The sequence below is a fragment of the Lineus longissimus genome, chromosome 17 (assembly GCF_910592395.1).
Source record: "Lineus longissimus chromosome 17, tnLinLong1.2, whole genome shotgun sequence".
Lineage (NCBI taxonomy): Eukaryota > Metazoa > Nemertea > Pilidiophora > Heteronemertea > Lineidae > Lineus > Lineus longissimus.
In genome coordinates this window covers 12,596,965-12,611,029 of record NC_088324.1, presented here as the reverse complement: position 1 = coordinate 12,611,029, position 14,065 = coordinate 12,596,965, and the positions used below count along the sequence as shown (strand labels likewise).

The following is a 14,065-nucleotide window of genomic DNA, read 5'->3' as shown; positions in this document are numbered from 1 at the left end:
CACATCGACGTGTCTCAGGTCTCGTTAGGGAGTTTTTCCCGAATACACGCGATGATGACATGCCCGATTAACAGGACGTTACATTTATTTTAAAATGTGTTTCAAAATGATTGCACGAGGACAACCCATTTGTGTCGTATATTACTGGAAATGCCCGATTCTCCTGATTGTACAGGATTAAAATCGGGCATTTTATTTCTTTAATAAATCATAAGCGTCTCATTTGCTCCTAGCTCTGTTCAAAACCTTGCCAATTGGGCCGGACAATCACGGAAAACCCCAAATATTATACATTTCTTCCTGAATAATTCTTACAGCGACCATTCTCCCGTGAAAGAAAGTTGCTTACGCTAGACAAAAATAAAAAATAAATCGAGGGTCAACCATTGAACTTTTGAGAGATATGTTGAATTTTGTACAAATCAGCGAAAAACGCACCAACTTGCACTGGACGGCATTTCAACACGGGGCCGACGCACATCCCAAGTTCAGTGTACACATACGTCGGCAACAGAAGTAAAATGTGTAGTTTCTTGTTAGCCGTCTATTGAGTAGCACTTCAGGTTTCAGAAACTTTAAAACATGTATTTGCCAAAACAACTGCTGAATCAACACTGGCATACTGTGAAGACCAAGAAATCAATGATTTTTAGGAACTACGGTTACGGGTTGGCCGCGCATGAATAAAAAAACCCTCCCCAATGAGACCCAAGGGAGCGATTTGGAGCGAAACGACTGGGGGCGAAAAGGTTAGGAACCGAAACAACCGCAATATCACGTATAGCCTAGTACCACTGGCCACCGTCAGACGGCGCTGTTGTGTTTGACCTATTTTGACTTTTGTATTGACGGGACGCGAAATTTTTTTCTGCAGGATACTTCTGCCATAGTGTACATCTGACAGCCAATCAGAATTCAAGGCAAGCACGTGTCTTTGTTGACATCATCTTTCCACATGGCGCAATAATGTCAACAATGCCACGTGTTCTGATAATCTTGGAAAGAACAAGTTAGCAAATGGTTAGAGGAGTATATTAGCTAAATATATATTTATTTGCAGTATCTTAACATGTATTTTCATTGTCGAGTGGACTGTATTTATTGGACTTGTCTGTTAAAGGCACACTGTGCTCGGCAAAATAGCCGAGGTTGAATGTTTATCTGTCAACCGTGTAACTAGTTCTGCTGTATATGCATAGGTGGCGCCACCATTCAATTTATTTTGTTTGCTTGTCAAAATGTGTTTTATACAATGGCCCTTCAACAATGTTCAAACTACCAAAATAGGCCTGATACCTTCAACAGCAGACATCGGATACACTGTCCCTTTAATAATTATCAACATTGGCAACACTGTCAGTGTCACTGCCCCTTAAAATTTCACAAATCGCGAGACATCGGATACACTGTCCCTTTAATAATTATCAACATTGGCAACACTGTCAGTGTCACTGCCCCTTAAAATTTCACAAATCAATGCATGCACTGCAATGTAGCGATCAGATCAGCTGATGCCTCTTTTGTACGCATAATATCATCAATTTTACAATGAATCTGTGCAATTCATTCCTAAACACTACGACACAAACCTTGAGTTGAGCATAATTGGGGTCAGACAATGAACTATTGTCACATTCACAGTTGAAGTGGCACTCGGCATGCGACTCGGTATCGTCCATTGTATTTGCATTATCATGCATAAACAGTGTGACGTCAAAGATCGCGCCAATTGTGATTGGCTGTCAGATGTACACAGTGGCAGAAGTATCCTGCAGAAAAAAATTTCGCTGACGGGACGGACACAACAGCGTCGTCTGACGGTGGCCAGTGGTACCAGGCTATATCACGTAGCACAATGTGGTAGCTCGAATTTCCCGCCCAAAGAAATTATAGTTTATTTCTACGCCACCATCACTTGCGGCGCTGAAGTATTTCCTGTTTATTTGATATCTCATTTTTGACATTTTGTCGTCGCAGTAAATCCATTATTTCAGTTGGTAAAGACTATCTGCACATTATAATGGTTATAGAGGCCGTTGGACCAATCCTAAGGGCTGAAAGACCAATCCCAAACTGACCAAAATTTTAAAAAATCAGAACAAATCCTGAAAAAAATTAAACTTCTGAAGTTGTGAATTATTTCTTACTAATACTAATTTACTTTATCTTATTCTCAGTTAATCTAATCAATGATTGGTTACGAATAGGCCCCTTGCAAGACATGCACCTCCCAGTAGGGTCAGGAAACAAACCTTCCTTACAATAATAGATCTTTACGGTTAAAGACACTAGACAATGGCAATTGTAGTAGGCCTATTCATATTGCCTGGAGGCTGGTGCTGGATAAATCATTCACACATGATGATATTATTGATAATGATATGGTGCATAATGGTCCTGTTGTTTACTGACACTATTTTGATATGATGAATCTGTTTTTCTCAATTACAGAATGGAACAGCCATAAATCCAAATGATGGAGAGTCCTAGCACTCGCACTCCCTGGCAGAAACTGCCCGATGACATTCTCCTGAAGATATTCACGTATTTACAAGCACAGCAACTATTGGTCATATCTCAAGTGTGTCGTTCCTGGTCGCGAGTTGCCTATGATGAGTTGATATGGAAAGACTTGTTCTACCGCTATTGGAAGATCAAGCGCTCCATCCCGATGGCACCCGACAAGTACTCGTGGAGAGAGGAGTTCCAGCGTCTTTATGCCCATACTCCGCTATTGGAGAGTGAAGTGATCAAGCAGCACACAGATCAGGTGTTGCACGTCAGCTTCTCTCATAACGGCGAGATGTTTGCGACATGTTCTAAAGACGGCTTCATAAAGGTACCTGGAAAGGCATCATTATTGTTACCATATCATTAATACCAAGAATTTATATTATAAAGACTTGTCTTTATTTAGTCTTGTTTGATGTCAATACACATTGTATTTGTTCTAAAGACATTGTCACAACCTCACAAATGCATTCCATCTTGATATGTGTCTGCATTATGCAGGTTTTAGCATTGTAGATACCAGGTCTAACTTTCTGGTCATTCATTCAATATTAATTGTAGATCTTTAAATATTGGCGTTGGACATGAACTCATAAAATTGCCATGTCGTAATGAATCTTCCATCTTCTTTACAGGTGTGGAACATGGACTATCCTGTCACAATCAAATACAGCAAAAGCCTTAAAAACTTCACATGGAAATACACTCAGTTTAGCCAGTTCAACCAGTCTGACACCTTACTTTTAGTGTCTGGGGTCCACTTTGGCTCATTCAGTACTTCGGGGGAAATTGTTGTCTTCAGCCTCAAAGGTGGGTAAAATATTTCTTGACCTTGAGAACAACAGGACTGGCATCCTCTCTTAAAAGTGCTCCTCCGGAATGAATGATGAGGAGGTGAACCTGTGACAAATGAATGATGGTGAATTCTTTGCAAATCAGAGTAGTGTGTGCCTTAATGTTGAGTAGATTAAGCTTGGTTCTAAGGGGGTAGCATCCAGTGTGTCACTCAAACACAGCTCTTTTGAAGAACAAAGAACTTCGCAGTCTGAGTTCACAGTCAACAAGAGATATTTTATATGAACTGGGCCTCAAAATCTGTGACTTTTTATTCCTTTTCTGTTGTTTCAGATGGGTTTGAACTGCAGTGTCGCGTCAACAACAAGCCATATGACATATTTGGTACATGGTACAATGATAACTATCTGTTATCCGGCAACCTCTACTGGATAGGACATCTTTCCTCTTGCTCTGCACTATGGATAAATAAGGTGGGTAAACTTTTAACAATGTGGCCTGCCCTGGCACAGGAAGGCAGTTTAGATCATAGGAGTTTCTCTTATCTCTGATCAGTAAAGTATTTTCCACAAAGGAATTCGTATCATCTACAAAGCTTCTGACCATAAAGAAAAGTGCACATTTTGTTAAATGCAGATCATAATTTTTGGCACTTGTCTTTCAAATGAGTCAGTTGAGTGATCGCCATGTAAGCAGAATCCCGGTGGTACTGTGGTGTTTTCCACTGTTAGACATTTTAGCCAATGTTGGGAGTGAAATGGAAACACATGGAAATTCCCTCTAACCTTGACTTAAGAATGACGCCATTAATACATATTGGAGTTTTTGTTTCCTTCACTTCTTTCAGGCTTCACAGTGCCTAGATTCGGAGACAGAATCAGTGGTAATGAGACTTTTAAAATTTCACAATGTGAACGCCAGTACCATAAGGACAATCATGGTCGCAAACTGCCCTAAACAAATTGATGCAGGCCAAGCTGCAGCGATGGATAGCAGACCAGATGTTTCTGCTGAGAAACGACTCAAAAGGAGCCCATCCCTTGACCCAGTAGAGAATCTAATTCAATACAAGGAGGATTATAGACTTGCCGAGCATTTGGAAGAATCAGTCGAACCAATCAATTTTGATGGATCAGATGACTCTAATTTCTGTTCAGAACACTATGGTATAAACTACAGCCAGATTTCAGACGATAGTCCTGCGGGGTCTTCCAATCCTGCTGTTGGTGCAATGTGGGATTTTCCTTCTCCAGCTGTGAACATGGACACCAAAGCATTACCATACACGGAGCCTGACTCGTACGGCGGGACTGGGAATCTGGACGTTGGTACTTCCTCCAGTCAAATTCTCCATAGCGCCAAGGAGAACACCTGTGATAAATATCTTATCTTTACAACCGGCACATTGACCTACACGCCACATTTAATTGGTATCAAGAAAATGCATATGGAAGTGCTACAGGAGGCGGATTTAAAGTTAAACAGTGATGAACGATTGCTTCCAAACGTGGCCGATAATACCCATGGCCTCGATCGTGAAGACGATTATAATGATGTGGATCATTTGATTGAGATGCACGGCCACATTATAGGGATGTGCCTATCTCCAGATCACAGGTGAGAACTTGCGAAAAAAATTGAGGGTTTTTGCAGTTGCAGCATTTTTCCTCATGAGAGCCGTTTCTACCATTTGCCTCTTGAGCCCAAACAGCGCATTGCCACCTCAGCACGTTAGACATTTAAAATTAAATAGCCACGACATTCTACTCTGTTGCTCAACTCTCTGGGAAAGCTGAATATGTTACTCAATGCAGAAATGGCAAAGAAACCTTCCTCAGTGGATACATCTTTGGAATTTAAGTTTCAGATATGAGCTAAAGGTGTCATTTTGTTAACCACTGATAATACATTGACATATTCTTTACATTTTAGGTACCTTTATGTCAACAGCAGACCATGGCCTAAAAACTACACCATTGAGGACCCAAGGGAGCCCCCACCAATTGCTCAAGAAATCGACATCCATGTGATAGACCTTTACACCATGAAGGAGGTCGGCACGATGCACAGATCGCACAAAGCGTATACACCCAATGATGAATGCTTCTTCATATTCCTGGACGTGTCTGATGAGCTAGTTGCAAGGTATGGATTCCTCCTGAAAAAAGGAGGGAGACTGAGTATGTTTCTGAGGACATACTTATCTGTGCTCTGCAAACTTGAAGGTATTTCAAGATAGTTCCTTAATCTAATCATCTTTAAAGTAGTCACAATTTATTGATAGTTGCTTGATTTTTAAAACGTCTATTTTCTATGATTTTCAGTGGAGCAGAAGACAAGCATGGGTACATGTGGGACAGACATTATGGTATCCTCCTCACAAAATTCGAGCACAAAGACGTGGTGAACTCAGTTGCATTCAATCCAAAAGATCCCGAGGTTTTGATCACAGCAAGTGACGATAATACAATCAAAATATGGCGGTCACGGAATCGTGAAGCAGAGGTGAAGAAAAATGTCAAAACTGAGCCTGTGTGTAAGGCTGGGACAGTGGAAACTGTGGTTGAATATAAGTGGCCTGTTGTTGACTTAGGTTTCAAGGACTGATTGATATTTCACTGGGGACGGTAGTGTGCAGGGTGTGAAAATATAAGTAGGAGGAGGTCATCTTGCTTTGAATTTTGAGTTCAAACATTATCAAGAAGAACTCTACCTTTTACAAATGGCTTTGTCTATAGCAGTTAATATCACTTCCTTGTTTCATTCAGTTTTAGTTGTGATATGTTTATGCTGTGATTATGATGGTAACTGAAAAGACAAAATAGTATATATTGAAGTCTGATTGGATTGGTGAGAGACACCAACTTTCCATCAATCGCAGACGAGGGGTATAGGGTTCAGATTGACCACTACATGTGAGAGACCTCTTAACTCCTTGAAATTTGCAATGAGTGACTTTCTGATCACTAAATCTCATTAAACATGGGAAGAAATTGCTTATTTTATTATCATATTTTTGGATTTTTATCCTTTGGCAGGGTGAGGGCATTTTTTTCATTGTATCTCTTTGTGAGGCCTTAAGTGTTTTAATCATTGAATTTTAAACTGTTTATGGCCAAAATGCTAAAGAAAGCCAAAATACGAAATATAAATTCACTATAAGTGTTCGTAATGGTAGTTTAGACATGTTAGCAGTATTATGCTCTGCCTTCCATTTTGAAGTTGTGCTTTGTGAAAGTGCTTGTGTTCAATTTTAAAGGAAGAGGGCAAATGACTGTTGGCTGAGAGTACAGAGTATACTGGTGGAACCTCTCTGCTAAGGACACCATTGGGACTGAACAATGACTTCCTTCTGTTGAGAGAGTCGTATGGATTTGGCACCGTGAATATGAGATGGACTCTAAAACTTCTAGCTACACATAAGTGCCACCAGTCCAACAGTAAGGCCACCAGTCCAACAGTAACCTGTCCTACTCTTCAATAATTGTCAAATAATAATATATAAATGTACATAGTATGAGCCTGTCTGTATAAATAAGAGATGAATAAAGATGTTATGTGAAAAAAGAGTGATTATTTTCTGCAGTGATGAGTTCTTTCCAACAAATAACTCTGAAGGGGAAACCGAAGCCTGTAGCTGAACAGCACCCCATTGAAGGGTCTTGGCCTTGGGCCTTGGTAAGAAAAAGGTCGCTAGTTCAGAGGTGACCATCCTGATTTTCATGGTTTTCACAACGTTCCACCTTTTCACCTGCTCGACTCTGACAGATGTCCCCACACAACGGATATGGACCGTATTGTATACTTTGTGTTCTACTTGTTCAATAAGACTTATATAGGCAGAATTTGTATACCATCTTACTTGTTTGGTGGTCAACATCCTGAAATTCTGGTTCTGGTGGGTTGCTTATTCGTGTCAACACTCCAGACGCAGTTGACTGCATGGCCTTGTCCCTTACCATGACAAGAAAAGGACTGCTCTGGGTCTGGCGCGCCTATCAAGAATTCCAAGACAATTTGCAGAGAACTGCATTGTTTAATGAATCCTTTACATTGAAATCCCAATTGCATTGTTTGGTCTAAGAGATAAACAATTTCCCACTCGCGTGGTATTATGTGAAGTCATGTGGACTGGCTGTGACAGTGGTTGAGGACAGGTCACTGAAACATTTGTAGGATGCCCAGTGATCCATGTACCTAGAACTGCATATCATTCCTCTTGCAGAATATCCTGTTTGACCCTGGTAGTGTATTTGATGAATTTTGCTCCAGCAAGTTCTACCAAATGTGATGATGTCTCTGTCTCTGAGGACACCCTTATGAAAGACGTGTCTCAATTTCACCATGGTAAATCCACAATTCATCATGGTAAACTGACAGCAGCACTTCACCATGGTGAATTGGGACGGTGAGAAATATACCATGGTAAACTCTGAATTCACCATGGTGAGCATGGTAAATCTGAGATCCTTTTCGTAAGGGCAGTGCCAGTGGTTGTGACATCCATTGGGTCCAGGTCTATATATTCAAATAATGTGTGTAATGGTGATGAGACAACGTCCATGTATATGATCCCACATCATTTCGTCCTGATTCAGTAATTGACAACGATATAGTATCGTATTCACCCTGAAGGGGTTAACGGTGATCCGGAAGCGCGGATTGAGTCAGTTTCCATGGTCACCAAGCTATCATTGGCGGGAAGCATGCTGGTAAAGTGAACTAAGGATCAATAAACATCTGGTGTGCTGGGACAGCATGATACGGGCCTAGGTCAGAGACATTTGGTTGATAAGTTTAGGCCTGATTCATCGCTGTGCGGACTAGCTACGCCTTTGGTAAGTTTTTTCCTCATTATGTTGCTTGATCTCAATCTTGAGGTTTGCTTAGTTATAGTAGGTCATCATCATGTGTTACCATGGTTACATCTCGATACACAAGGCGTCGACGAGATTGTTCAATCCAGCTCTCCCTAAGATGGGAATTGGACTTAATATATTGGGGGGAAGATAGCTTATATATACTCATGGATATATACTTTAGCCTACTGATTATATGTCTACTAAGGACCCTCTCTATAAGGACACTGCATGTGGTCCCATATTGGTCATTCTCATTGAATTTGATCGTAATCAGGACAACTCTCAAATAAGTACAGTATTTGTCAGTCCAAAGGGTGTCCTTAATAGAGAGGTTATGCTGTATAGCATCATTTACTGTCAATTTAAGGGACTACACTATCATTTAATACATAATATGATATGCTCTTAAGTTGATAAACCCATAGCTAGCAAATTTGGGTGTCCTTAGTGGCAGTGACATCAGTTCATGTCGAGATATCAATATTAATCTCAAATCCTAGCCCTTTTATGTGGTTGGTAGGCCGAGGGTTGCAATTCCTGGGATGCAATTTATAGTGCATTGTGTTACGAGTGCCATTATTTCTGGGACTAAGTCATGTGAGTTTGCCAAAACGGGTTTCTCATATTGATAAATACAGTAGAACCTCCCTTAGTAGACACCTCTCTATTAAGGACAACCTCTCAATTAAGGACACTAGGTTTGGTCCCAAATTGGTACTTTCCATTCACTTTGACCTCTCTTATCAGGACACCTCTCTATTAAGGACAGCACTTGTCAGTCCCGAGGTAGTCCTTAATAGAGAGGTTCTACTATACTTAGCCCAGTAAACCCCCTACACATTCTCAGGTGATCTTTACACATATGATCTTCCAGTTCGATACACAGTGGAACCTCCCTTAGTAGACACCTCTCTGTTAAGGACACCCTCTCTATCAAGGACACTAATTTTGGTCTTAAATAGTTTTTTCCATTTAATTTGACCTATCTAATCAGGACACCTCTCTATTAAGGAAAGCACCTGTCAGTCCTGAGGACGTCCTTAATAGAGAGGTTCTACTGTATATGTGACACATTGCACCAATGCTGGAATGTTATCTTTCCCTGTAGGAATTCCCTTATTGGTATGTGAGGGATGGTGGATGTACATTTGCAGTCACTCAGACTATTTTGCAACTATTTTAGAGCCACAGAGGATGGGGAATCGTTCTGTCACTCTCGTTTAAGTCAAGTGATGTAGCATGACTTTTTTGGTGTTTTGGAAACCTTTTAGGGGGCGCGTTCAAAAACCGTCATCTATTGTTAGTGTATTGTCTAATGCATCATTGTGATTAGGAGAGACTATTCTGACTTGTCTATATAGGACAGTTCTAGGCACATCTCACTCCGTCTTTAGGTGAATTATAGTCTCATTGTCATTGCTTGGCCTGGCTGGACATCTGTTCATGTTGAAAATCTGTTCTGATGAAAAAACTTAGCGAGTTCACACGAGTTCAGAGTTCAGACATGAGGTCTGTGGGTGAAAACTATTACTAAGGCATTTGATCATGGTAAATTATATACCAGTATGTCTGCTAATGATGAGCCATCTTATGTAACTTATATATAATTCCTCAAAGTACTCAGGTCTGACAGTGGTCGTTTGTGTGCAGAGCAGTTGCAGACAAAAAGGTTCGGATAGGTCTTATTTTGATCTGGATATCATCTTCATTAAAGTGGTAAGTGTTTGCCTATTAAGAAATTTACGCCGTTCAGAAACTTGGGAAAGGTTAAGGATGACTAAGACTAAGGTTGCTATGCCTAGGATAACATCTAGTTTTGGCAAATGCCTAAATTCTAAAAGGAGAAATCTTTCAGTGAAAACCTCTTTTTCCATCCATCTATCCAGTTACTGAACATTAGTCTCACCTCCTTTGAGAGGGACATGGTATAGGCAAGGCTTCCCTGGAAGAGACTGCCTGGGGAAACATGTTGACATTTAAACCCTTATCACTCTAAGGTTTGATAATTTATTGCAGGTATTGCCAATCATAAATACAATAAATCATAATGAATATTTCATGAGTCCGTTTGCATACACCTTGTATTATCAAACAGTGTGTCCCGGGCTGCAGTGCACCACACCAATCAATAACTAAGCTTTTATTATTATACACATACTGCATGTGATTGTGACGTTTATCGAGTCAAATAGGTGAGTAAAATCTGATTACAATAACTAGCCGGTGACAACTTCTGACTAACTATCTGGAATATTTTTCAAGGGGTCCAGCTAATAAGGTGTTCTTTGAAAGTAAAACAAATAGTGGATACATAAGCTGAGTGAACCTTGAGGACGGATGATACAGACATAGCATAACATTCATGAAGTAAGTCCATTCACATTTTCATTTTATTCAAAGGTCATAGTCAAAATGATATGAGTCTCATTATGCTTTGAAAACATTTCCTTTTTCGTCATCTCCCCTTCCCTTTTAGTTTGCTTAGGATGCACATCCAAATATACCTTAAACTTGAGTGGGTCAGTAGGACTAATACCCAGATCCGGAAGACCCCTTAGATATCCCAGTTTCGCTTTAACTAAAAAGTTTTCCGCTTAATCCTTTTCTCAAAACAAGATACACAATAGTGGCCCAGTTCTCATATTGCTCATAGGCTATAAATCCAACAACCCAAAGAGACCACTTATTCTTCCATAACAATTGATCATAACTTTTATAGATTTTCTCGACTCCGGGACCATCCACTGTAAATTCGGCAAGACGATTAGTCTGGTTCCCTTGGCTAGATGATCTCCCCTTCCTCTGGGATGACCTAGAAGGGAGTGGCGATATCAAGTGGACTCAATTAACATCCCTTTCACAGAAAAGCTATTAGTGATCTCCCTATTCCCTTTCTGTAATCTACTTGATAGATGGCCCCTACCCCGGCCGGCTTATCCTACCTCGAAGGCAATGGCAATATCCGATGGATTTCCATATCCAACGTTTTGTCTTTCTATCGATCAAATCTAAAAATAGTGGATTGATTCAATTCTGATATTTAGAAAATATCGTAGGCCCGAGTGTGTTGTAGGCCTAGGATGTGGATGGGTCAATATTCCTATTTTCTTGATCTCGTATCAACACTTGAGATGTGTCCGTAGGGATGGTGGATTCTGGATTAGGAACATGTGGCGCAGCGTTAGGACTATAATTCAAGGTAAGATTGGAATTTTATTGCCTTATTTCATTTCGTTCGTCGTCATTAGCAATTTATTGGTTGATAATGATAGTGATTGTAAGAAATTGTTTTTTATTGTTATTCATAGTCTTCCTCTCTTAATGGCCTTTGGTAGAGGAGAGTAGATTAACCGTTTCTGCCCAACTTACGTCTCCATGGAGTTGGTTTACGTTTCAGAAGCACATCTCAGGTGATAGTGACTGAATGATGAAACAGTTGTGAGATTGTTGAGTTATTCTATTTGGTTTCTTAGATTAGGTTGGTTTAGTGTTGAACCGTATCCAGCTCACTCATCAACCATCTAAGATAAAGTTTGGGAAGGTCCTTTGTTTGGAAGCATTAAAGGTCTTTGACAGAAGTCATTGACAATTTGGTGTCTCTGTGCTGTGACTGGTTTGTCTGTCATCCGTAAAACCCCTCTAAATACACCATTGTATGACTGACAAATTCTCAGTGTCCTTAGGAGAGAGGTACCCTGATTACAGTGGTCAATTTGAATAAAAATGCCAAATTCAGAACCAAAATCAGGGTCCTTAATAAAGAGACTGTCCTAAAAAAGAGTTGTCCACAAAGAAAGGTTCCACTGTACATTTGTCTCCTGACTCTCATCCAGGCCTTTGAGAGATCGATCGATGATTTCCTAGGCACTTGGTGGTTGATTTCATTGATCTCTGCCAGTTGTTGTTGTCACCTTCCCCATCCATCATTCGCAATTTTGAACATGTAAACAATCCTTTGACGTCATCAGAAGAGAATGGGGAGATATGGTGCAGACGATTAGGCTATTTTAGAATATCCTAGAAAATTGAACACTCTGTAGAATACCACTAGCTGCCAAAAACCAGTTACTGCCAAAAGCAGTTGAATTCCTTGTTTTGTAGTGGGAGGACTTGTATATTGACTTGTTTATATCTGTGTCATGACAACCAAATTGACTTGCGTAGAATTTTTTATAATATGCCAACTCATTCAGAATTGGTGACGAATTCCAATATATTCTTGAAATAGCCTTCATCTGAAGTTCATCTTCTTCGGGAATGTATGGTGCTTTGGGGCTAGTTAAGGAATTGTTATGGCAACGCTTCCATTGCATCGTGCAAGTCTTGAAGGTAATTTTGTTTTTGCATGAGTAGGAACTCTGCATCCCTTCATTATAATCTATGGTATTGCTAATAGACTCATAATTGATTAATATCGGTATGCTATTTGGGCAACATGACATTTTGCGCTGCATAGCTAATTCCATAATGTTCACTACCACAGAACATACAGGTGAATGGTAATTAATTAATGAATCATCAGGCATGCCATTATGGGTTGCATTTTAAATGATTGTGGACATATCAGCGCTTTGATGGAGTACTGGGACAATAATGTGAAAGAGAAATGAAGCCAGTTCACCATACAGAGCCAGTGGAGCTGGTCCACCATGATATATTATTTCTATAAATAGTGATGGGTATAATCTGTTTTGTTCCGGCTTTGTTAGACTTGCAGCAAGCAGTGACTGGATGGTTTATCATGCAACTAACTTGGTGTCCTGGGTCAATTAGATATCAACACAGTGGACAAACTTAAAAAGCTATTGTGGAACGAGACCATTTTGACTCTTCTCTCTGGCATGCCAATATTTTAATTCAGTCACACAGATATTATTTTTCGATATCATTTTTCGTTTGGTTGCAATCAACTAAAATAAGCAGTCAATAGTGTAACATTTGCAGAGTAAAATGGTGTGTTGGCTTAACCCGAGAGACATCAGCATAAACAATGTGATGCTTTCAAATAAAGCAATGACAAGAGTGTTTCTGTATTTTGGATTAGTTGAGTAAATAGGCTGTTTCCCTAACATCACAGGACACCTATGTCTGAAAAGATTGATTATCAGTCAATTTTCTGTAAAAAATCATGAATAAGTACAAAATGTAAGCTTATTTCTGTAGTTGGTTCCTTTTTTGTTGGACCTCTGGCAGTCAGTATCATCTCCTTTAATGCGATCATTCCTTCAGACAGTCAATCCAGCTTGTCAGATATACTCACATTTCCGCTCTGTCTCCGTACAGTTGGCCTTGTAGGTTGAGACCGGGATGGGGGTGTAGAAATATCTACAGTTGTATCAATTTCGCCTGGACACACAAAGGATTGGATCAAAGTAGGCCTTGGCCATGCCTGGTCTTAAGTGTGTTTTCTGGGAAAACTACTATGATCTTATTTTGGATTACCCTTATCCTTGGGTGTTCAAGTATTTATTGAAAAACACTTGAAGTGAAAACTATTGATGTGATACTCAATCGATACAACATCAGGTTTAGAGATGACCATAGGCACCGCCATTTTGGCTGGAATTTGATATCATAAAGCAGTAAGAACTCTTCAAAACGAAGTGAATGGCAATTTCAAGGGTGGAGTCTGTTCTTTGTTTTCCAGTGAATAGCCTTGCAGGTTTTGAATGGGATTCACTTAATTTTGAAGGATTTTGAATCGCTTTCCATCGGGGCACCTTTTATCATTTCCCCCTTTGCTTGGCAACAACTTTCTATGACATTAGTCTATCCATTTGAAAATGTCTTCTTGGGCTACTCTTGGTGTTCCAGATCGATCAGTTTCTCTATCATGAAGTGAACACTACTGTGTTGCGTGAGTGGGTGTATGCAATATTACAAAGCCTTATAGTCTT

The 14,065-nt window shown here is 40.0% G+C and overlaps 2 protein-coding genes across 24 annotated transcripts in view; both read left to right on the top strand.

Annotated features, from left to right (window-relative positions):
* Positions 1-1,923: 1,923 nt before the first annotated feature.
* On the top strand, positions 1,924-6,882 carry LOC135501691 (F-box/WD repeat-containing protein 5-like). 2 transcript variants are annotated; one of them, XM_064793933.1, is made up of 7 exons: positions 1,924-1,997; positions 2,452-2,839; positions 3,147-3,321; positions 3,640-3,779; positions 4,154-4,923; positions 5,239-5,451; positions 5,631-6,882. In XM_064793933.1, exons 2-7 carry the CDS (start codon positions 2,474-2,476, stop codon positions 5,911-5,913), a joined length of 1,947 nt encoding a protein of 648 aa, XP_064650003.1. In that variant the 5' UTR covers positions 1,924-1,997; positions 2,452-2,473; the 3' UTR covers positions 5,914-6,882. The 2 variants fall into 2 exon arrangements, with proteins under 2 accessions (XP_064650003.1, XP_064650004.1); XM_064793934.1 differs by having other exon boundaries at positions 1,938-1,993.
* Positions 6,883-8,035: 1,153 nt separating this feature from the next.
* The window catches only part of LOC135501087 (uncharacterized), a 44,290-nt gene continuing 38,260 nt past the window's right edge, over positions 8,036-14,065 (top strand). For 20 of the 22 annotated variants that reach the window (XM_064792866.1, XM_064792865.1, XM_064792864.1 and 17 more), the window contains exon 1: positions 8,036-8,144. The gene's annotated coding sequence lies outside the window, so the exon portion shown is untranslated. Of the gene's footprint in view, positions 8,145-10,269; positions 10,361-11,247; positions 11,368-14,065 lie in introns of those variants that run through there. The other 2 variants (XM_064792847.1, XM_064792845.1) reach the window with 2 other exon arrangements.

Coding starts and splice junctions, on each gene's coding strand:
- LOC135501691 (XM_064793933.1), top strand. CDS start 2,474: ATGATGGAGAGTCCTAGCACTCGCACTCCCTGGCAGAAACTGCCCGAT. Junction 2,840..3,146: donor CTAAAGACGGCTTCATAAAG/GTACCTGGAAAG, acceptor TCTTCTTTACAG/GTGTGGAACATGGACTATCC. Junction 4,924..5,238: donor TGCCTATCTCCAGATCACAG/GTGAGAACTTGC, acceptor TTTACATTTTAG/GTACCTTTATGTCAACAGCA.